The following is a 22,876-nucleotide window of genomic DNA, read 5'->3' as shown; positions in this document are numbered from 1 at the left end:
ATTATCCTCTTGAGGGTCACAGGGGGCTGGAGCCTATCCCAGCTGACACTGGGCAAGAGGCAGGGTACACCCTGGACACTTCACCAGACTATCACAGGGCTGACATATAGAGACAGACAACCATTCACACTCAAATTCACACCTACAGACAATTTAGAGTCACCAATTAACCTGCATGTCTTTGGACTGTGGGAGGAAGCTGGAGTACCAGGAGAAAGCCCACGCTTGCACGGGGAGAACATGCAAGCTCCACACAGGATGGCTCCCCCAGCCAACGTTGGAACCCACCACTGTGCCGCCAGTTAACCCCACAATTTGTCCATATATCAATATCAAAGTATTTGGTCCAAAATATTGTGATATTTGATTTTCTCCATATCACCCAGCCCTATTACACACTTTACACATGTATATAATGTACTAAAATTCTGGACAAAGATAAAGCCAATGTATTTTGAGCTGTAAAAGTTGGTAGAAATTTGGAGTGGTTGACTTCCTTGAAATTAGTACAGATCTCTTCAGCAGGATTAATTTTCAAGGTTTGGCACATTGATAAAGATGTAGTAACCCTCCACAGACAACTCGGTGTACGTTTCAAAATGCTTGCATGCTTAGACGCATCATTTCCCTAAAAAATATGAATACATACACATAAAAAGAAAAGCAAAGGAAGAGGCAGCTCGTCTCTACACTGCTAGGACCGTGGGGGAGTGATTTGAGCACTTCCTGATTGTAAGGGAAGCCTTCTAGCCTGAGGCATTATGAGGCTGGACTACATGGGGCCTCTTGCTATGTGATCTAGGAGAAAGTCAACAGTTTAGTTTCCCTATCATTGTATGGCAAGACCCCGGGTCAACAGGAACACAGGGAGTGTAAGAGATAGAACCACGGAGGCCTAATAACCTGAGTGTATGTGTGTGTGTGGTACGTGCATGTGTATATAAGGCTTTAGGCTGTAAATCCTACATACTAATAGCCTCTGTGTGGACAAGTGTATGTGTGGCTAACGGGTGTAAGTCACTGAAATACGCAGCACCAATAATTTCTGTGTAGATGTGTGTGCTCAGAGCTTATGGGAGCGTGGGAGGCAGCAAAAAGCCCTTCTTCATATATAAGGAAATCACATACATTCCAAAAACAAGACAAATGCAACTTATCTTAAACACAAACAGACATCCAATATAAAACACTATTTACCTGGCTCTCCTTTATCGTAGTACTGATAGGTGCCAATATCTGTATCTGTGGGGCGGGAGAGAGAGGGAGAGAGAAAGATGAACATCTAGCTGTCAGGGAAAAGCAGAAGACAGATCAGCAATTTCGCACCGTGGGATAAACAATCGCTATCTGCCAGTGGCCTGTCCCGTCTGCCAGCACCACAGTTTAGATAAGACCCTGTGAGGGAGGAGGAGGAGGGGGAGGAGGAGGGAGGATGGGCTGGGGGGGTCCGAGCCAGAATGGAGGGGGGGTAGAGGGGTATTAATAAAGACAGGAGTGTGCCTTAACCCATCCCACCTGAGGGATAGACTCTGATTTATGCACATGCAACATATACATTTAAAAGCACACACACTCAGCGGGCAGTTAAAAAAAACATATGACCGACATACACAAAGCAGGAAACGAGCTCTAACACACACACACACACACACACACACACACACACACAAACTGCTGAGCAGAGCCTTTTTTTGTCAGTGTTATTCCTGCAGGCCCAAAACCATAAGCAGCCAGACTCAGATTCGCACAACACATCGTTTCTTTATCGCTCTGCTACTGTTGCTGCTGCTGCTGCTCCTGAGGCCAGGTCACACTAATACAACAGGAGAGCTGATGGCAGACACATACAAACACACTGCTATTAGTAATGGCTTGATGTCACTTTTTCTATTTGTGAAACAGATAGTGATTCTATAACCTTGAGTATCCACTAATATCAACCTTAACTTTTTTTTTCCTATTAAATGACTTGGATGTTCTTGAGCCATTTGTTTAAATGCGCTTAAACCTACATATAGCACTTATTGTGGGTGTTAACACTGAATCTTTCGAAATGGGGTTGTATGAAGTACTTGATGTTGGTGGCATGCCCCAAGTTTTGAGAAGCAGGCAGGAGTACTGCCACTTTACCTTGACACAGACAGCCTTCTCCATAGGTGAAGCTGTTAACGGCTTCAGTTCCCCGTCTATGCCCTCGTAAAAGCCACCAGACTCCATTGACAAAAACAGTAGTTTTAGCCTGCTGAACACAGGAGCTGCAGGTCTACTGCTGCCTCTATCAGTTAGTTAGTTTCTGTTATTGTGTGACTTTGCTGAATATGAACTAACCCTCTGAAACACCAAAGTCACACAATAACACAAACTAACCAACTGATCGAGGCAGCGGTAGACCAGTAGCTCCTGTGTTCAGCGATGTTAAATTACCGTTTTTCTTAATGGACTCTGGCTTTGAATGGTGTAATGGCTTCAGTTCCCCATTGGAAATTACTGTCTGAAGGCAAGGTAAAGCTGTGAAATATTCTAAATATAGCATCAATTTAAACATATCGATCGTTTTAGGCGGGACTTCTTTTAGGTGGCTAAATTATGTTTGGTTGCTGACCCTCTGCACAGCAGTGTATTACTTATCTTCCATGTCTGTACTCCTGCCTACTTCTTTGAACTGGGGGGCATGCTATCTAACATCTACTGTATGTGATACACTGACTACAGATAAGTACTTTATACAACCCCACTTCAAAAGATCCAAAGTTAAGCAAAGTCAAGCAAAAGGGTCAATTGTAGTATCAAACTTACTATGACTTAAATGTTTTTTGTTATCTGACTCACATCCCTGAATAACCATATGAAGCCATTACAAACAAGCTCAGATATTGTATTGTACTGCATGCTTTTCCTTCACAGCATGAAATATCAGAGAGGCTGGTGAAGACAGCTGAGTATCTACACAAGCTAAAGACCCATATATTTCTGAGGAGTTTGTGGACCAACCCAGACCTGCATCCTTAAGCAGGTCAAAAACACGACTACAGTGGGATGCATATGTTGCTCGTTGTCTGCCCTATGTTTTAAGTAGGTAGCTGCAGCATTTTATTTACAGAAAGTTGTGAAAAGTATGGCTTCAAACAACTGCATGATGTTCCAGTTTGTGGTATCAAACCAATCTATGTTTGTAGGTGTTTTATGGGCTGAAATCTTAAAAATCCCCTACAGATATGTTTAAAGACAGATCAAAATATTTTGCTTTAACTAATAATTTGTGCCCATTATCGCTTTTTGGCACAAAATGTTCAAATATATAGTTAAATATTCATAACACATTCCACTCCTCCCTAAATGAAAAATTCATAATCTATGGATAAGCAAATATCTTTTTATTTATAAAGTTTGAAGATGGCCCTTAAGTCATTCAAAAGTCAAAAGTATATGTGCACAGGAGTGTTTTTAAATCACACTTTTGTAAATTGAATATTGGAATGTGATTGGCTTCCAAGCTAAATATAATATCACAAAAATAAGGCTTGTACATACACATCTTGAACTCAGATTTCTTTCTTCTGCAGATGAATATGAAAACAGCCTTTTGTGTCAAACTCTGCACATTCATCATTTTGCACTGTGAAGGTCAAACCTCCAAGTGCCACTAAACAGTTAGCATGTAAACCTAACTCTAAATCCTAAACCTAAACTAGTCTCTTGTGGAAGTAAGGACAAACAAAATATTTTTCTTCACAATATTTCCTGTTGAGGTCTTCCTGTGCAAAGCAATTGACTCACAAACTGCTCAGAGTCCAACAGCAGAAGGTTATGAGGGATGTCTGCTGCACTAATGTGATGAACGCATGTAGAACGTATACACAGACAACATAGAAAATATTTGTTTCATAGCATTACACAGAAGATGCTGCTTTTATGAAACCATATTTTTGTTTTCGAGGCTGATGTATATGATGTAAGGAAGGTGGTGATAGGGAGTGTCACACCTCAGCAACCAGGCCTCTTCGCTCAGATGTATCCATCCACATTTTTCCAAGATAGCAGAAAGACACACAGAGCAGGAAAAAACAAACAAATAAGGATATGTCACCGTCACCCGGGATATACACCCTGTCGTACCTTTGTGTATACACATAAACACACACACAACACAGTCAGCCTCCAAGAGACACTATCTTCGTCTAAAGCTCAGCAGACTGTGAAAGACAAGACAGAATGGAAGGGAGGAGAAAACAAGAAAATGGAGAAACAGAGCATTTCCGTCTGACAGAAGAGATGGACTGATAGGTGGCGAGCAGAGAAACGCACAAAAACTGCCAGAAAAGTCAAACTTACGCCACACCCAATCAGCCTCACAGGGAGGAACTGCACACCAGTGAATGTTTCTCACTGCATGCATGATGGAAATGTAGGCGATGTGCAACTAACTTAACAAAACTGATCCATGTGCACTTACTGAATATTTTGTGTGAGTGTGCTTATAACACTGTGAGGAAAACTGAAGTCATATTTAGTTCTTGGCAAATAAAGCTGATCCTGACAGAATTTTTTTGTTTTTCATTTTCTTTTAATGACAGATTAATTTATACCTGACTTACTGTAAACATGGCACCCCTGTAGCACCCAATGCTATAAAATTGATCAGATGTTTTAAGTTGTTTAAAGTTATATGGTTTTTCCGCATTATAATTCCACATTGCATGCAGATCTACTCTTTCTCCTTCATAGAAAAATTTTGGACCTGGGCTCCACCTCACCCACCACCACTGCTGCTTGCGCGAGGTTTCAGTTTCGCTTTCTCCACCAAACAAAGTGTGGTGACAGGTCTGGTTATGTGAGACCAGTGAAAGAGTAGTGCGCATCAAGATGGCTCGGGGTCAGCGTTAGAGAAAACATGGGAGAGATTTAGCCATATATGTCTGAGCTTCAGTCAGACCCTGACTCAGATGAGGAGACTGTGGTGCATCAAAATCAACCACATATGTATTAGAATGAAACTTGTTTCAGAAACAGACAAGTTCAGAATGAAACTTGCTAACATGTTAGCTTTGTTAGCTTGTAACTAGCATTGACTGACACAACGTTAATGGTTGTGAAACATAAATTCATAAATATAAATACCAGATGTCTAATCAAAGTTTGCAGAAAGATGTATTCTGTCTGGCTGAGATTTTGATATGACGTGTAATAATAAGTCAAGTTTGGGCAAGAGGTTTCAGGTCTCTTTGCTGTTGGTGGATTGATGTTGGGTTGAATTGGGTTTCCCCATTGATACATGATTCCTGTATTTGTCAGCAACAGTAGCTTGCCAGGTTACAGTAAAATCTCTACTAGGATACTAGATACTAGGAAAGTGCACAGAAATTGCCCCCCTTCAGCAGTGTGAAATGTGAAAACTTTGCAGTATAGTCAGTATAGTCAACATCAAACATTTTAGGGGACATAAACATAAGAAAAATACATTTTGAGTGGAGGGGATTTTATTTTCTTGTGTGGTCTTTGAAAACTTTCAGATGCTGATTTCTTGAGATAGTTGTAGTTATGCTAACCAATGTGTACAGGTACAATTTAATGTTGTAAAAACAGTATAAAGAACAACATGTATAAGTCAATAAACAGACGTCGAGGGCACGAGAATTTGAGGGGCCCAAAGAGAGGGCAAAAACAGACAAAGTGAAAAGTGGTGTTGACTGAGAGTCAGATTGTTAAAGTAGATATAGGTGAGGTGGGGAGAAGGTGTGAAAACAAAGTGAGTGACAACAGAAAGAGCCGGAGCGAAACGGAGTGAGAGGAAAAAGAGAAAAGGAGACAGAGAGAGAATTATTGAGAGAGACAGAGGGAGAGGGAGATTGAACATGGTGATAAGTGCTACCTTTGACTTGGAGCGAGCTCTTGGTGGACCACAAGTGCAGCTCAGCCAGGCAAAACGCCATCTGACGGAGGAGTGTAACCCGAGTCTGCAGGGAGGGACAAGTGAGAGAGAAGAACAAATGAAAGAGCTAAACACAACCACAGATGCATATCTTGACAAGATGACATAATAGATTGACATAAATAAGCCTGAGGGTCAAACACAGCAACAGCATGCGTGTTGGTGCATGCTCACACACACGCAGACTTATATGACCGGCAGTTCCTACTTGACCATGAACCTAGACTGGCAAAATCAGCAGTTTTCTACAGCTGTATATAGTATAGAGGATAACAAAGCAACACAAAATAATGTCCATTTGAGACCTTAAGCCGGATTTACAGTACAGGCCAAAAGTTTGGACACACCTTCTCATTCAATGCGTTTTCTTTATTTTCATGACTATTTACATTGTAGATTCTCACTGAAGGCATCAAAACTATGAATGAACACATGTGGAGTTATATACTTAACAAAAAAAGGTGAAATAACTGAAAACATGTTTTATATTCTAGTTTCTTCAAAATAGCCACCCTTTGCTCTGATTACTGCTTTGCACACTCTTGGCATTCTCTCCATGAGCTTCAAGAGGTAGTCACCTGAAATGGTTTCCACTTCACAGGTGTGCCTTATCAGGGTTAATTAGTGGAATTTCTTGCTTTATCAATGGGGTTGGGACCATCAGTTGTGTTGTGCAGAAGTCAGGTTAATACACAGCTGACAGCCCTATTGCACAACTGTTAAAATTCATATTATGGCAAGAACCAATCAGCTAACTAAAGAAAAATGAGTGGCCGTCATTACTTTAAGAAATGAAGGTCAGTCAGTCCGGAAAATTGCAAAAACTTTAAATGTGTCCCCAAGTGGAGTCGCAAAAACCATCAAGCGCTACAACGAAACTGGCACACATGAGGACCGACCCAGGAAAGGAAGACCAAGAGTCACCTCTGCTTCTGAGGATAAGTTCATCCGAGTCACCAGCCTCAGAAATGGCAAGTTAACAGCAGCTCAGATCAGAGACCAGATGAATGCCACACAGAGTTCTAGCAGCAGACCCATCTCTAGAACAACTGTTAAGAGGAGACTGCGCCAATCAGGCCTTCATGGTCAAATAGCTGCTAGGAAACCACTGCTAAGGAGAGGCAACAAGCAGAAGAGATTTGTTTTGGCCAAGAAACACAAGGAATGGACATTAGACCAGTGGAAATCTGTGCTTTGGTCTGATGAGTCCAAATTTGAGATCTTTGGTTCCAACCGCCGTGTCTTTGTGAGATGCAGAAAAGGTGAACGGATGGATTCCACATGCCTGGTTCCCACTGTGAAGCATGGAGGAGGAGGTGTGATGGTGTGGGGGTGTTTTGCTGGTGACACTGTTGGGGATTTATTCAAAATTGAAGGCACACTGAACCAGCATGGCTACCACAGCATCCTGCAGCGACATGCCATCCCATCCGGTTTGCGTTTAGTTGGACGATCATTTATTTTTCAACAGGACAATGACCCCAAACACACCTCCAGGCTGTGTAAGGGCTATTTGACCAAGAAGGAGAGTGATGGAGTGCTGCGGCAGATGACCTGGCCTCCACAGTCACCGGACCTGAACCCAATCGAGATGGTTTGGGGTGAGCTGGACCGCAGAGTGAAGGCAAAGGGGCCAACAAGTGCTAAACACCTCTGGGAACTCCTTCAAGACTGTTGGAAAACCATTTCAGGTGACTACCTCTTGAAGCTCATGGAGAGAATGCCAAGAGTGTGCAAAGCAGTAATCAGAGCAAAGGGTGGCTATTTTGAAGAAACTAGAATATAAAACATGTTTTCAGTTATTTCACCTTTTTTTGTTAAGTACATAACTCCACATGTGTTCATTCATAGTTTTGATGCCTTCAGTGAGAATCTACAATGTAAATAGTCATGAAAATAAAGAAAACGCATTGAATGAGAAGGTGTGTCCAAACTTTTGGCCTGTACTGTATACTTCTGCAATAAATCTAGGTCGTACCTACAGTGTAGGCTCTGCGTAGCTGCGTCCAGAAACCTTAGTTAGAAACCTAACTACATGCTGCAGCCATGCAGTTTATTTTTTTAAACTGAATCCCATTTCCCTAAGTAGAAATGAATCTTTTATTCACTCTTTGTCAAAGATAAGAGACAATAAAGTGCGAAGACAATTAAACCCCCCACCAAATAGCATTTTAATCATGTGTGTGATTTTTCCCAGCTGCATATGAGCAGAGGAGTCCACTAGCATCTAGGTTAATTTATGCAATAAGATACCACAGGCTTATGCTAATAATGTTAGCATGTTGTATTTGTGGGGAAAATGTCTAGTCTAAGACAACTTTTTAGTTAACTTTTAATTTTTTTTTAGCGCTTTTAAGCGATCTATGTTTTATTTGTGTGGTGGTTGAATCAATCAAACTTGACTTCACAGAAGCTCAACACAGTGGCACAGAAACCCCACCACAAATTAGCAATTTGGCAGTGTAACTGCAGAGCAACGCCGACACACCTGGACACAAATACGTATAAATTCTCGCTATGCCGTAGGCCGCTTGCGTTGGCTATGGCGTCAGCCTTAAGTGCTAATTGTATACAGTCTAAATATCATCAAATGACCAGGTAATGAAGTTAGACAAGACAGCATTGCTTATGCAAACAAACCTGATCAACATTTATGAACAGAACAGAAAATTATCTCTTTATATTAATTTAAAAAAATCTGTTTAATTGCTGTCGTTTTTAATGCAGTGTTTAATTTACATTTATTCCTTTTTCATAGTGGTAGCAGCAATCATTGGAGCAACAGCAGTGGAGTTATATTAGAGGTCAAAGTAACAGTAATAATAATGGTATGTGTAATAGTTAGTAGTGGTAGCAGTCGGGGCTTTTCCTAAAAAATATGTCAACTCTGCTGTAACATAATACCCTTCTGCTGCACCACTTCCTGTACCTGTTGTACTTGTATTACTCGTAAGTTGGAATAACAGTTACTCTACAGGTATGAATGCACATCTTAACTGAAAAAAACATTAAAAACAAGGTCACAGAAAGGCAGAGAGACAGAAATGCACATGAACTCAGACTGACACTGTTACAAGGTCACGGGTGGGCGATGTTTGCACCTTCATTCACACATCAGAGGTGATCAGTGATGGACACACACTTTGGAGCTGACAGCTAAGACAAAGCAGGCCGCATTCCTCACATCAGCTAATGAACACAGGACGGGTCTTTGACAGGCGCTGGCGATCCCTGTGTCTTTATTACAGACTTTATTCTCCAGCCAGTTAACTTCTGGTCCTCTCTATGGGGCTTACTCTGTAGTATTGATGGTTTGTTATTGTGTGTTGCTGGTGTATAAGAGGAAGAATTTCATACTGTGAAATCAATAATAATCAATTACACCTGCCCTTGACCCTTGGATATTTCACTGTGTAAATTACATCCTACATGGGACGGACTCAGATTAGCACACAGTAGGATGTGTATGAGAGTAGTATATGCTCCACACAGGCTGGTGCAGAGTCTTTGTATGCTGTAGCAAAAGGTGTAGCAGTATTGCTGTGTAGGCCATTCATTTCTCTATCTGTGCAGCTAATTCTCTGCGTCTCTCCATCCCCTCTCTCTCTCTTATTTTCTCTCGTTAACGCTGAGAGGGGACTCTTATCTCTCCCCTCTTGCACCTCATGGTGTGGGGGGAAAAAATCTCATTTTGCCACTCAAACCCCAAAACTACAAGTCCCAACAAAAATACACATAGATAACACTGGGTGCCATGGAAACGCTGGGGCTAGCATGGCATGGCAGCAACGGCGTAACGAGTTTACTGACATAAGAGGATTCTTTTATCCTCTCCTAACCAGCTTTTTTAGAGGAAGTCAGCCCTTTTGGAGGGAAAACCTCATTTCAGCCAGCTTTCATTTAGTTACTGCCAGTCTGGCTAACCTGAAAGTTCTCGAGACCTTGTTCTGCGCAGCTGTCGGGGTCTCACGGAATTTTTAGCAGAATAGAAGAAACAAGGGGGCTGACATAGATACAGAAAATATGGGAGTAAATGGGTGAGTGTGTGTTGGACAGGAATGATGTGTGTCCACGAGCCCCGTCTCGACATACATATGATGGCAGGTTTGGTCAGGACGTGTACTAAAATGGTAACTGAAGATCAACCCATTTACAGCAACTGTTGCTCCTCTATGCCATCACATCAGATACATCAGTATGTTTGTCTAATGACTTCCCACTGCGGCCTTTTTACACGCAAACCCAAACGTATCGCTCCAGTACTTGTATTAACTTCACCGGTGCAATATAGAATTAACTTCTTATTGGTTTGGCTCCCCAGTACATTTCTGACATGCTCACTAACTACAATCCGATTTCTCAGGTCATCATGTAAGTGGCATTACGTTTCCGGCGCTGCCTTAGGCAGCAACCTGCTAGAGTTGCTCTTTGTTGTAAAGTCACGTGTAATACTACTTCTCATTGTTTTATCATATACAGTACAACACTGATCAGCAGGAGCAGTCTGCTTTTTTTCCAACATTTTAGTTCATTTAGTAACTCTTGTAGTAATCTTACTCCTATTTTTACTTTGTTAGGCACTGGTTTTGCTTTTACTTCATACTTAATACTCTATTGTTTCTGAAACTGGGCTCAGTGAGTGACCCTGACCCAGGGAACCCACTGGTTGTTGTGGTTGTTACTTGTCGTGAACGTTAAATTGTGGTTTAGTTCTACTGAATTGAATTTAACTGTGCCAAGAATTGAATCAAGATCTGGTGAGGTTGCTTTACGTGCCTCTACATACACAGCATTATTTTCTTAGTGCCAGTGTCTTTTGTCAATTGCTCCCTGTGAGAAGAGAGCGGTCACATGCAGGTGCCGTGTCCGGTGTCTTTTTTCAGAGCCCTGTGGCTTTTTTCTGTGTGGCCATTCCAAGCACTTCTAGTTGAAAACTTTTCAGAAAGGCGCTGACGGTATCACCGCCGCTACTTTAGCTACTGTCTATCCTGAGCTGTTTATTATGTCAGAAACTATTACAACAAAGACAGAAAGGCCAATTTGTGTGAGCAGAGTTGTGCTTTTATCACCATACATGTGGTAGCTGTGTAGTCAGCTCTCTGTTAACGTAGGTACATTAGCTACCTAGCTAACATCAATGTCAAGATATCGCTGTCATAGAAACACAACCTACACTGGGAGCCCTTTTTTTTTTTTTACGAAACACTGGGATGAAGCGCTCCCCAGCTCCCTGCCACTGCTTTTCTGTCTGCCAATAAAAACGCTATGTGGACACAGGTCTCAAGTAATTTTGGACTTGTTCTCTGAGACAAACAGCCTGACAACTGGAGATCTGTCATATCCTCTTTTTTCTTAGGCTTACAATAGATTACTATATATATTATTATGATTACTATGTCTGTTTGTGTCTGTGGGGTGGCTACACACACACACACACACACACACACACACACACACACACACACACACACCTCAGTCATACCCTCCATCAAACTTGCAATACCAGAAGTTTCACCCAGACAAGCATGAGCATAGCATATAGCATTTGCTTTGTATAGACTTGCTTTTTAAAGAATGCAGAGCTGAAGAGTAGCAATAGACTGCTTCATTCGATACCTATAATGTGAACGGAGTGGCATGTATTGTAGTCATACTTTTAAACGTTTTGGTGGCATCTTGGCACACTGACCTGCTGACTACATCAAATGCGCCGCGCTCTACTTCACCACACCACAGACTGTAGCTGCTGTGGGACTGAATTCTGCAACGGGGACATTTGTGAGAGTCCACCAAGCCGCACATACAGTGACAGGGCTAACTGTTAGCATCACAGGGCTAATGTTACTTAACTGATATTAACGGGTTTAACAACAGAGTCTGTGTCAGTGCAGGTTTGTTGGGAAATCATTTGCTGGAAGGACAGCAGCTCTGACGATGGCAGCAACAAAAAATTTACTGCAGCAGGGAGTCTGAACAGTCCAAGATCACACCCCTGGGATGGGGACAAAAGTAATGTAGTTCTCATTTGACTGGAGACATTTTCATTATACTTGGTACTGGGTTATTCTGGTCAATACTTAAAAAATACCCAGCGCTACACAAGTATGTATTAAACTGAGCGGTAATATTCTTGTGAATAGGATCACCTGTGATTTAAAATATTTCACTTTTTAGAAAGAACATTCATATTTTTTAAACCACTTTGTTGAAAGCTACAAGACCTGTACAGTGACTTCACTGCACTCAAAATTGTTCATGCACACACATGGATACACACACTCAGGCACAGAAGCATGTACACACACACACACACACACACACACACACACACACGCACGCAGCATGCCGCGCAGGTCCTGGACAGCTGCCACACTCATTCTGATTTCTGGCTGGGGTTGCTGTGGGTTACCTGTCCCCCCGCAGAGCTTTGTGGGGGTGTACGGCCAGTGTACAGAGGGCTGTGTGAGGGGGTGGGGGGGTCTAGGTTATTGTACCCTGTCTTTACACTAGTAAAGAGGCTGCTTTAACATCAAAGGAGGGGAGGGAAAACATACGACTCCTCTTTCAAAGACAGTCCACAGGAACTACGACCTTGTCTGCTCTCTGCATCTTTTTCTCTGCTCTTCTTTCACTGTCCCCTCTGGGTGGTTACTGAGTGCGAGAGTATGTGTATGTGTGTGTGTGTGTGCAAGGAGGAACAAGAGCAACAGAAAGTCTTTGTATGAGTGTGCTTCAGTGTGTGTGTGTGTGTGTGTGTGTGTGTGTGTGTGTGTGCCAGAGACAGAAAGAGAGAGTCAGAGACAGAACTTTAAGTAAATATTTAATTGAGGCTGGTTCTCTCAGAGTGAAAGAGAGAAACAATGAAAGCCTTTCTAAGATATCTGGATGGCAGTCCTGTCTCATCTCTCACTCTTTCTTGCTCTCAACAGCCACAATTCAAACAGACACAATCTAACACAGAGCTATTGTTCTATATATGCTTTAAGTGTATATATGGACACAGTGTGTCCGGCTACAGTGGGTGTCCAGGTGTATGTGTGGCACAAACATTATACTTTGAATTCTACCGACGGCCTTTCTAACATGGCAATCCTCCACATCCTGTCCCTGGTGGACAGAGGACATGTCCTGACCTTTCTACTATCGTATAACGACTCTACAAAGCACCCTGCATGGGCATACATACCGCCAAGTGAAAATCTTCTGAATAATTTAATGTGCACCTGGATGCATGTTAAAATACATATATTTTTGGAATTACACATTAAAGTCAGAGATGCATTTCCTGGGAAAAACTGACCACCTACACTTTAATATCCCATTGTAAACAATCATGAATCATGTCTCCACATCAAAACTGGACAACTAGCTCACAAGGATTACACCACTTGTGCTACTGTATTGAATATGGACATGTTCAGGATAATATTTTTAATGTACCTTCAGAACAGAGCTACATACTGACTTCTCAAAAATGAACTCATTTGGTTACACCGAGCTTCTTTGGGTTCTAAGAATGACGGAGAAACCAAACCAGTTGTCTTGAGAGATATGACGAGGTGATTATGGTGAGGATGAAAAAAAAATAAGACAGTAATAGCGTTGCTGGGTTTAAGACATCTGAAATCTCTCAATGACTTCGCCAACTAAAAACTCTTCCTTAGCCAAAGTGAGAGGGAAAATGTATGGTGTGGCAGGAGGGACAATCAGTGATTCATCACCTGCTCCACCTATGCACAGATAAGCTTTTGGAACTGAAACAGGTTTTTTTTTTTTTTTTTAAGATATTTTTTGGGGCATTTTGGCCTTTAATTGACAGGACAGACAAGCATGAAGGGGGAGACAGAGAGGGAGTGACATGCAGCAAAGGGCCACAGGCTGGAGTCAAACCCAGGCCGCTGCAGCAACAGCCTTGTGCATGGGGCGCTTGCTCTACCACTAAGACACTGACGCCCCCTCAAACAGTTTTTTACTCTATATAAATATTTCGCTGGAGCTGCACAGACTACACAGGTTTAATTGTAAATGTGTGTTGACTTGTTATGGAATTCTGATGGTCATTAGTAAGAAAGGGGGTCAATGGCTGATATGGGCCTTGTAAAACCTATAACTACACATCGGGGCAACAGTAGCAATGGAGATACCAATGCTTGTGTTTTCTCCTTTAAAGGAGATGTTTATGACATTCAGAGTATATCTATGATTGAGAGTCTGATTCAGGTTGTCTGCGCACGGTTGTCAACATGGAAATAGCTGAGCCTACGGCTAACAGCGCTAACAACAACAACAGTGCTGACAGAGCTTATGGGGTTAATGGGAGGTGGCTTTGCTTCTGCAGCCACAGCATGGGTCGGGATGGTATTATCAACAGTAACCTCCATGAGTGCAGAGCAGTGGCGATGAGCTAGCCAGTGTGATACACATACACACACAGAGGGACTCACATGCACGAACATATACGTGGCCCTAGACTATCAACTACAACTAACAGAGATACTCAGATTACACAGAGTTGGTGTGACTCTACTCTCTGTTCAGAACGTCATTACTCCACTATATCTTTACATAGCAAATAGTGGATTGCCGCTATATTAACACTCTGAATGTTGTATATAGCTCATTTAAGTTTTGTCAGTAGAGACTGTTGAGGGTGTGCTTCCCTCTGTCGTTCTACATTACACTGTGAATAAAGAAATATAAACAATGTAGTATAATTACAGCACAATATGGCCCAATCAAATGCAAATAGATTTGTCTAGAGTTGTCAGAATGGGTGAAATTCAACACTAAACTAAAGTTAAAGCTGATGCTACAGTGCCATAGGTATCTATGACAGAAATCCTGTTAACCCCCTTGCATCATGTATATATAGAGCTTTAGTGGTGTTGTTGTTCTGGATCATATGATATCGAGAGGTGTTCCTCATGTTCTGTGCCACCTGCATGGATAAACAGGGTTTGTCTTAATGTTGGGAAATCTATAAAGTATTCTTTTATTTCCAGACAGGAAGGATGAAGACTCTATAGCGTAGAAACTTGCATGTTCAGCTGAACCGACTTCAATCTTGAATGGCCAACGCGCTCTCTTTCTTGTCTTTACATGCACATGTGTGCCATAAAGGTTAGCAGAGTTTCATGCATCATAGACCAGTGGCTGGTGACTGGTTACTCTTTAAGTGAGATAACTATGACGTACTTACAGTGGTGTAGCTTATGCTGCAACAGAAGCAGGGTCATAAACAAATGAGTTCAAATTTGGCGATGACCCCAGGGTATATTAGGGCCTTGGTGCAGATCTGGAGCTCCTCTGCAACAAGAGAGAAAGAGAGAGATAAAATAAAGGAAGGTTCAAAGACATTTTGTTTGACATCTCAAGAATCCTTTCTCACAGGTATGCACTCTTACTCTCTAACCATCTTTCTCTCCTTTTCTCTCACACACACACAAACACACACGCCAGAGGCAGTGCTGTCAGCTGGTGCAGTGGTCCCATCACTGTGAGAAGAGTGATGTGGTAAATTACAGGGTTAAAGAGCTGCCATAGGGTGACTGACACAAGGCCATCACAGCCCGGCCTCATTCCCCCGACCCCAGTACACACAACTTTACTAAACACACACACACAATAATCTCCTCACCTGGTTCTGTGTAAGTTTGTCAGTTTCTCCTTCCCTGTTGCTTCTCTCTCTCTTATTTAGCCTCTTGTACATTCACTTATCATCCCTCTGCCTACTTGTCCCATGCCTTTTATCTTTTTCCCCCTCTTTCTTGTCCCCCATGTTTTTCTGAGGTACCTCCTATTAGAAATGCATTAAGCTTTCTGACCCTGTCTGCAAGCTTTCACTCTCTCTTTCCAACAATTTTTACTCTCCTCATTCTTTGTCTCGTCTCTCTCAAAGGACAGCCTTTAAGTGAGTCTGATTTTTTCTTTCTCTCTTGCAGTTTTTACTCTACTCTTTATTGTCTCATCTCTCTCAAAAGGACAGTGTTTGAAATTTTCTGACTTTTTTTTTCCACACAACCTTTATCTCCTGCAGACGCTCACTCTCTCTCTCAGCGACTGCCTGGTCTTGTTTTGGCTCTCGGAGAGAAACTTGGCAAACATGAAGAACATACAAAGAGCGACCAGAAAGTATATCTATACAGAGAGAGATAGGTAGGGTGTGAGTGTATAATTGTGAGTGCATATTTTCCAATCTGAGGTGCCTCGGAGTTCCTGCCAAGTCTCAGTCACAGACTACATGAACACACACTCAGTTATTCAGTAAACACACTTAGGTACTCAAGTCAGTCCTGCGTCCAATCTCTCAAACTTCTGATATGTGAACTCGAACGGCACATGAGCACATGCGTATGCATGGAAAGGCACATACAGTATGATGCATACTCCCCTATCTTTTCACCGTGATACCTGAGGAAATGTACACATGCGCACATTTACATACATATGAAACCCTGCACACAGACTCACACAAGCTCTTATCTTCAGTGTATCCTTGAGGGAGAAGTCCTCCAGCTTCCAGTGTCATATCAGAGCAAAGAAAGGTGGACAAAATCTGAAAACAACATGTCTCTGAAGAAAGAGGGAGATAACTAGGGGTGAAAAAGGGATAAAACAAAAACTCCAATCCCTGAAAGGAGGCTAATGTATATATCACGGGAGAGGGGTGACCACTGAGACAACAGATAAGATGTGTGTTTGTGTGGTAGAGAGGAGACTTGTGCAAATCTTCAGGAAAAGAATCTAAAATAAAGGTCAATTCAAGCAAACTGCAAACTTAATGAGTGTGCTTCATTTATGAAATTTTCCATTCATATTATTAAGTTTTTGTCTTACTTCTATTTGGGGGATAATCATGCTCTAGGTTTTAGAACAACAGTGTCCAGTCATGCTTCAGGGTTGTAAACAGGAAGTACAATGTTGTCATGCATTTGGTGAGTTACGCCATGGGCTACAACTTCAGCCTTGTTTTTCTGGCTTATAATTGTTTACATTTTAGCAAGGTAGCACTATTAACAGTGTGCTGAATCAGCTATTAGCAGTTCCTGTTAGCGATGTGTCGATGGACGCACAAATAACTATCACTGGATTACTCTGACACTGAAGAAAGCTTAAAAATGTGATGATTCTTAGGGCAAATTTCGGAGTTTTAGGGAGCTTATAAGCTTTAGAAGCAGATTAATGGACATTAATTCATAGTGATCTAAAAAAAATATGTGTATCATATCTACAGTATATGTTTAAATTTGACTGATTTTCCATTTATTGGTCCATCTACATCCCAACCCTCACCTATGGTCATGAGCTCTGGGTAATGACTGAAAGGATGAGACTGCGAATACAGTGCCCTCCAAAAGTATTGGAACAGTGAGGCCAATTCGTTTACTTTTGTTGTAGACTGAAAACATTTGGGTTTGACATCAAAAGATGAATATGACACAAGAGATCAACATTTCAGCTTTTATTTCCAGGTATTTACATCTGGATCTGACACACAACTTAGAAGATAGCATTATTTGTAATGGAACACAAAATTTTTAGGTGAGGAAAAGTATTGGAACATATAAACTTAAAATAGATTAAAGTGAAAGAGACTTAATATTTAGTTGCAAATCCTTTGCTTTCAATAACTGCATCAAGCCTGTGACCCACTGACATCACCAAACTTTTGCATTCTTCTTCTGTGATGCATTTCCAGGCTTTCACCGCAGCCTCTTTCAGTTGTTGTTTGTTTTGGGGGGTTACTCCCTTCAGTCTCCTCTTCAGCAGGTAAAATGCATGCTCTATTGGGTTTAAGTCTGGAGACTGACTTGGCCAGTCTAAAACCTTCCACTTCTTGCCCCTGATGAACTCCTTTGTTGTTTTGGCAGTGTGTTTTGGGTCGTTATCTTGCTGCATGATGAAGGATCTCCCAATCAGTTTGGCTGCATCTTTCTTTAAATTAGCAGACAAAATGTTTCTGTAGACTTCTGAGTTCATTTTGCTGCTGCCATCATGTGTTACATCATCAATGAAGATGAAAGAGCCCGTCCCAGAAGAAGCCATGCAAGCCCAAGCCATGACATTACCTCCACCGTGTTTCACAGATGAGCTTGTATGTTTGGGATCATGAGCAGATCCTTTCTTTCTCCAAACTTTCGCCTTTCCATCACTTTGGAAAAAGTTAATCTTTGTCTCATCAGTCCATAAAACTTTTTCCCAGAATTTTTGAGGCTCATCTCTGTACCTTTTGGCAAATTCCAGCCTGGCCTTCCTATTCTTCTTGCTAATGAGTGGTTTGCATCTTCTGGTGTAGCCTCTGTACTTTTGTTCATGAAGTCTTCTGCGAACAGTAGATTGTGATACCTTCACTCCTGCCCTCTGGAGGTTGTTGCTGATGTCACTAACAGTTGTTTTAGGGTCTTTCTTTACAGCTCTCACAATGTTTCTGTCATCAACTGCTGATGTTTTCCTTGGTCTACCTGTTCGACGTCTGTTGCTTAGTACACCAGTAGTTTCTTTCTTCTTCAGGACATTCCAAATGGTTGTACTGGCTATGGCCAATGTTTGTGCAATGGCTCTGATTGATTGTCCATCTTCTCTCAGATTCACAATTGCTTCTTTTTCACCCATAGACAGCTCTCTGGTTTTCATGTTGGTTCCACTTCTAAATGCAGTCTGCACAGGCAAAACCTATCGTACCCAATCTGAAACTGAGCTCAGACATTCAGTGCTATTTATTGTTTGAATAATCAATGTAATTGGGAGACACCTGGGCAACAAAACACACCTGTCAGTCACATGTTCCAATACTTTTGCTCTCATGAAAAATGGGTGGGTTCAAACAAAAGGTGCTATCTTCTAAGTTGTGTATCAGATCCAGATGTAAATACCTGGAAATAAAAGCTGAAATGTTGATCTCTTGTCCCATATTCATCTTTTGATGTCAAACCCAAATATTTTCAGCCTACAACAAAAATAAAGGAATTGGCCTCACTGTTCCAATACTTTTGGAGGGCACTGTATGAGGGGAAATGAGTTTCCTCTGATGGGTGGCTTGGCTCAGCCTTAGAGATAGGGTAAGGAGCTCGGACATCCGGAGGGTGCTCGGAGTACAGCCACTGCTCCTTCGTGTCGAAAGGGGTCAGCTGAGGTGGTTCGGGCATCTGATCAGGATGCCTCCTGTCAGAGGTGTTCCGGGCATGTCCAACTGGTACGAGGCCCCAGGGCAGACCCAGAACACACTGGAGGGATAACATATCTCATTTGGCCTGAGAACACTTGGGGGATCCCCCAGGAGGAGCTGGAAAGCGTTGCTGGGGAGACTGACGTCTGGAGTACTTTGCTCAGCCTGCTGTCTCTGCAACCCAGCCTCGGATAAGCGGTTGAAAATGGATGCGTGACTAAGTTATGACTAAGAAGAAGCAGCTATTGGACACTAAAGGTTTCAACGTATCTTAACTGCCTCCATGAGTCATTTGTCAAAGCCACAGCTGCTGCAACTGTTTGCCATGTTGGTGGGCGGGCCAAATCAGTAAGCCAAATTAAAATAACTGACTTTGCACTATTTTCAGATCACCAACATGCACCTGCCCATTTCACATCACGTAGTACCTTCGCCTGGTGTTATCCAAGATATTGGAAAGGATGCTGACCCAATAAAACACAGTTAATCAGTGAGCAGCTTTGCAATCCTTATCATTAATGTTGCTTGTCTCCTTTTAATGACACTAGAAAATCCTTAAGATTTTTTATTCTGGTGGTTATCAATGTTTTTTTACTTTTACACCACAGGCTATACCTGTAATTACAGTAATAAACAGTTGTGGGCATTACTGTTGTATTTAACTGGAAGTCAAGAGTGGCTAACTAGTGTATCCTGCACTTTCAACAGCTACTGGTGACACAGCACAGAAAAATGTTGATTTAAGAGTTATTTCTGTACAACTCATACAGCTGCATCAGTGCTTGTCACTGTTTTTCTGCCGCTACTTTTCATGAATGTGTCTAGGTAGCTATTTATGCAGCAAGATGATACTCCCACTCTTAATAATGCCTACAGAGGTCTGATTGACAATTGTTTCTCTAAGCAGAGAAAATAAGCTGTCAAAGGGCACAACATCAGACATGCTATATTTTTGTGGCGTGTTCTGTGGGGTGTAAACATTGTAGCCTCTCACCTGGGGGCTCTACTGTAGGCGTCACTAGTGGGGCTTAGTCATGTTCTTGTCAAGTTTCACTGTCTGTCACTCTATTTTGGTGGGTTTGTTGAGGACCTAAGGCATTACTGAACTTGACCCGCTGAGAAGAGAAAGAGAGGGGACGAGCTGAAAACTATTTTCTTCAGAGTTAACATGCTGTGAGGCCTGGCGGCAGTGTACATGCACACACACAGATACACACACAAGTACAGTGCATCTTCTCAACTGTCCCATTAAGACAGGTTTACAAGAGAGTTTGGTGGATGACAGTGGAGGGTGGGCGAAGTGGCGCCAGGCAACAGGCTTTCATTCACACATACACACACACACTTTACAGAGTCCCACAGGAGCCCATTCAGCTGTCGGTAGAAGAAGAATAGAGGTGATTGACAGGCAGAACAAAATGAGGTAAAGGTAATACTATTCAACAGAGGTGACAGGTACAGTCACTCTGTATGCATGTGCATATGTGTGTGTGACTGTGTGTTTTACAGGCCATGTCAATCAGCGGGAAAATGAAGCTCGAGTGACATGACCGCTGGGCAAGTCTCTTTATCGACTGATGCATGTGTGTGTGTGTGTATGCCTGTGTGTGTATGCCTGTGTGTGTGTGTAGTGTTGCATGCAAATGTTTATGTGTGTGGATCACTTGAAGCACTATTCCCGGTTTTGAGGGCATGTGGAGGTGAGGAGTTGAAAAGTTCAGGTGTCCAGAATAAAAAAGTCTTTTTGTCCCATTATGACACATCTTATGACAAAAGAGAGAAAAGCAAAGTACAAATGCTAAATTGGGAAAAGGAAATTTGACCACAGTGTGCAAACACGTAATCAGACACCAGGAGAGAGGATCATAACTATCACTAACATGACAAACAAGTTTGTAAGGCTATAACTAATGACTGTTTTTGTTACTGATTAATAAGCCGATAATTTTCTCAATTAATTGATTAAATGTTGTCCATAAAATGTCAGAATAATGGGAAGAATGCACATTATAACTTCCTTGAGCGTCTTTAAGTGTCTTTAAGTTCCTTGTTTTATCCATCACACAATTAAAAACCCCAAAATATTTAGTTTACACTCATTTTGGGGACAAAGAAAAGTATAAAATCACATTCTCACGTTTGAGACGCTGAAATTGACAAACTCGACATTTTTGCTTGAAAAACAACTTAAATGTTGAATCTATTATCGCAATATTTACAGCTAAGGAATCATTTAATCCTTTTAAAAAGTAAAAACAAAACTTATTACTATGACTATTGCACAAGTGGCCACAATAAAGCAGATCTTAGAAATGGAAGAGATCTAATTTTGCAGCCAAAGAGATGTACTGACGTCCTTTTTGCAGTTGTTACAAATCTCTCTCTCATACACATCTATCACCCTTTATATACTGAACAAAAATATAAACGCAACACTTTTGTTTTTGCTCCCATTTTTCATGAGCTGAACTCAAAGATCTAAAACATTTTCTATACACACAAAAGACCATTTCTCTCAAATATTGTTCACAAATCTGTCTAAATCTGTGTTAGTGAGCACTTCTCCTTTGCCGAGATAATCCATCCCACCTCACAGGTGTGGCATATCAAGATGCTGATTAGACAGCATGAATATTGCACAGGTGTGCCTTAGGCTGGCCACAATAAAAGGCCACTCTGAAATGTGCAGTTTTGCTTTATTGGGGGGGTCTGGGGGGGGGGGGGGTCAGAAAACCAGTCAGTATCTGGTGTGACCACCATTTGCCTCACGCAGTGCAACACATCTCCTTCGCATTGATCAGGTTGTTGATTGTGGCCTGTGGAATGCTGGTCCACTCCTCTTCAATGGCTGTGCGAAGTTGCTGGATATTGGCAGGAATTGGAACACGCTGACGTACACGCCGATCCGGAGCATCCCAAACATGCTCAATGGGTGACATGTCCGGTGAGTATGCTGGCCATGCAAGAACTGGGATGTTTTCAGCTTCCAGGAATTGTGTACAGATCCTTGCAACATGGGGCTGTGCATTATCATGCTGCAACATGAGGTGATGGTCGTGGATGAATGGCACAACAATGGGCCTCAGGATCTCGTCACGGTATCTCTGTGCATTCAAAATGCCATCAATAAAATGCACTTGTGTTCGTTGTCCATAACATACGCCTGCCCATACCATAACCCCACCGCCACCATGGGCCACTCGATCCACAACGTTGACATCAGCAAACCGCTCACCCACACAACGCCACACACGCTGTCTGCCATCTGCCTGTGCAATAATCATGCTGTCTAATCAGCATCTTGATATGCCACACCTGTGAGGTGGGATGGATTATCTCGGCAAAGGAGAAGTGCTCATTAACACAGATTTTAGACAGATTTGTGAACAATATTTGTGAGAAATGGTCTTTTGTGTGTATAGAAAATGTTTTAGATCTTTGAGTTCAGCTCATGAAAAATGGGAGCAAAAACAAAAGTGTTGCGTTTATATTTTTGTTCAGTGTAGGTGTGTGAATATCTTTATGTCCCAGAACTCTTTGTGAATTAACTTTTCATTTTTGTTGGTCTATTAGGAAGGTGGTGTGAACATTATGTGTGTCTGAATTGCACTACTAGGATATCAATTCAGTAGCCAAATAATCGAGAATATAATTCTTAAACATATTCTTGCAGCCTCAGTGTGTCCACGTGCAAAGGGCGGGAGAGAAAGACGGACACGGGGTGACAGAGAGATGAGTGGAGGCTCTTCTAAGCAGATGTGTAAACGTCATTAGAGGAGGTA

At 41.9% G+C, this 22,876-nt stretch overlaps 1 protein-coding gene across 4 annotated transcripts in view; it reads right to left on the bottom strand.

The window, feature by feature from the left end:
• wdpcp (WD repeat containing planar cell polarity effector) overlaps nt 1-22,876 on the bottom strand; it is a 117,043-nt gene that overhangs the window by 80,604 nt on the left and 13,563 nt on the right. For 3 of the 4 annotated variants that reach the window (XM_033613954.2, XM_033613955.2, XM_033613957.2), the window contains 3 exons: nt 15,129-15,235; nt 5,870-5,954; nt 1,198-1,242 (listed from right to left, as the gene is read on the bottom strand). In XM_033613954.2, the coding sequence (XP_033469845.2) occupies nt 1,198-1,242; nt 5,870-5,930 (106 nt within the window). In that variant the 5' untranslated portion in view covers nt 5,931-5,954; nt 15,129-15,235. The remainder of the gene's footprint in view (nt 1-1,197; nt 1,243-5,869; nt 5,955-15,128; nt 15,236-22,876) is intronic. The other variant, XM_078176323.1, reaches the window with a different exon arrangement.

The sequence above is a fragment of the Epinephelus lanceolatus genome, chromosome 17, assembly GCF_041903045.1.
Source record: "Epinephelus lanceolatus isolate andai-2023 chromosome 17, ASM4190304v1, whole genome shotgun sequence".
NCBI lineage: Eukaryota > Metazoa > Chordata > Actinopteri > Perciformes > Serranidae > Epinephelus > Epinephelus lanceolatus.
Note: the sequence above shows the minus strand (reverse complement) of the source record. Positions and strands in the feature narration are given on the sequence as shown.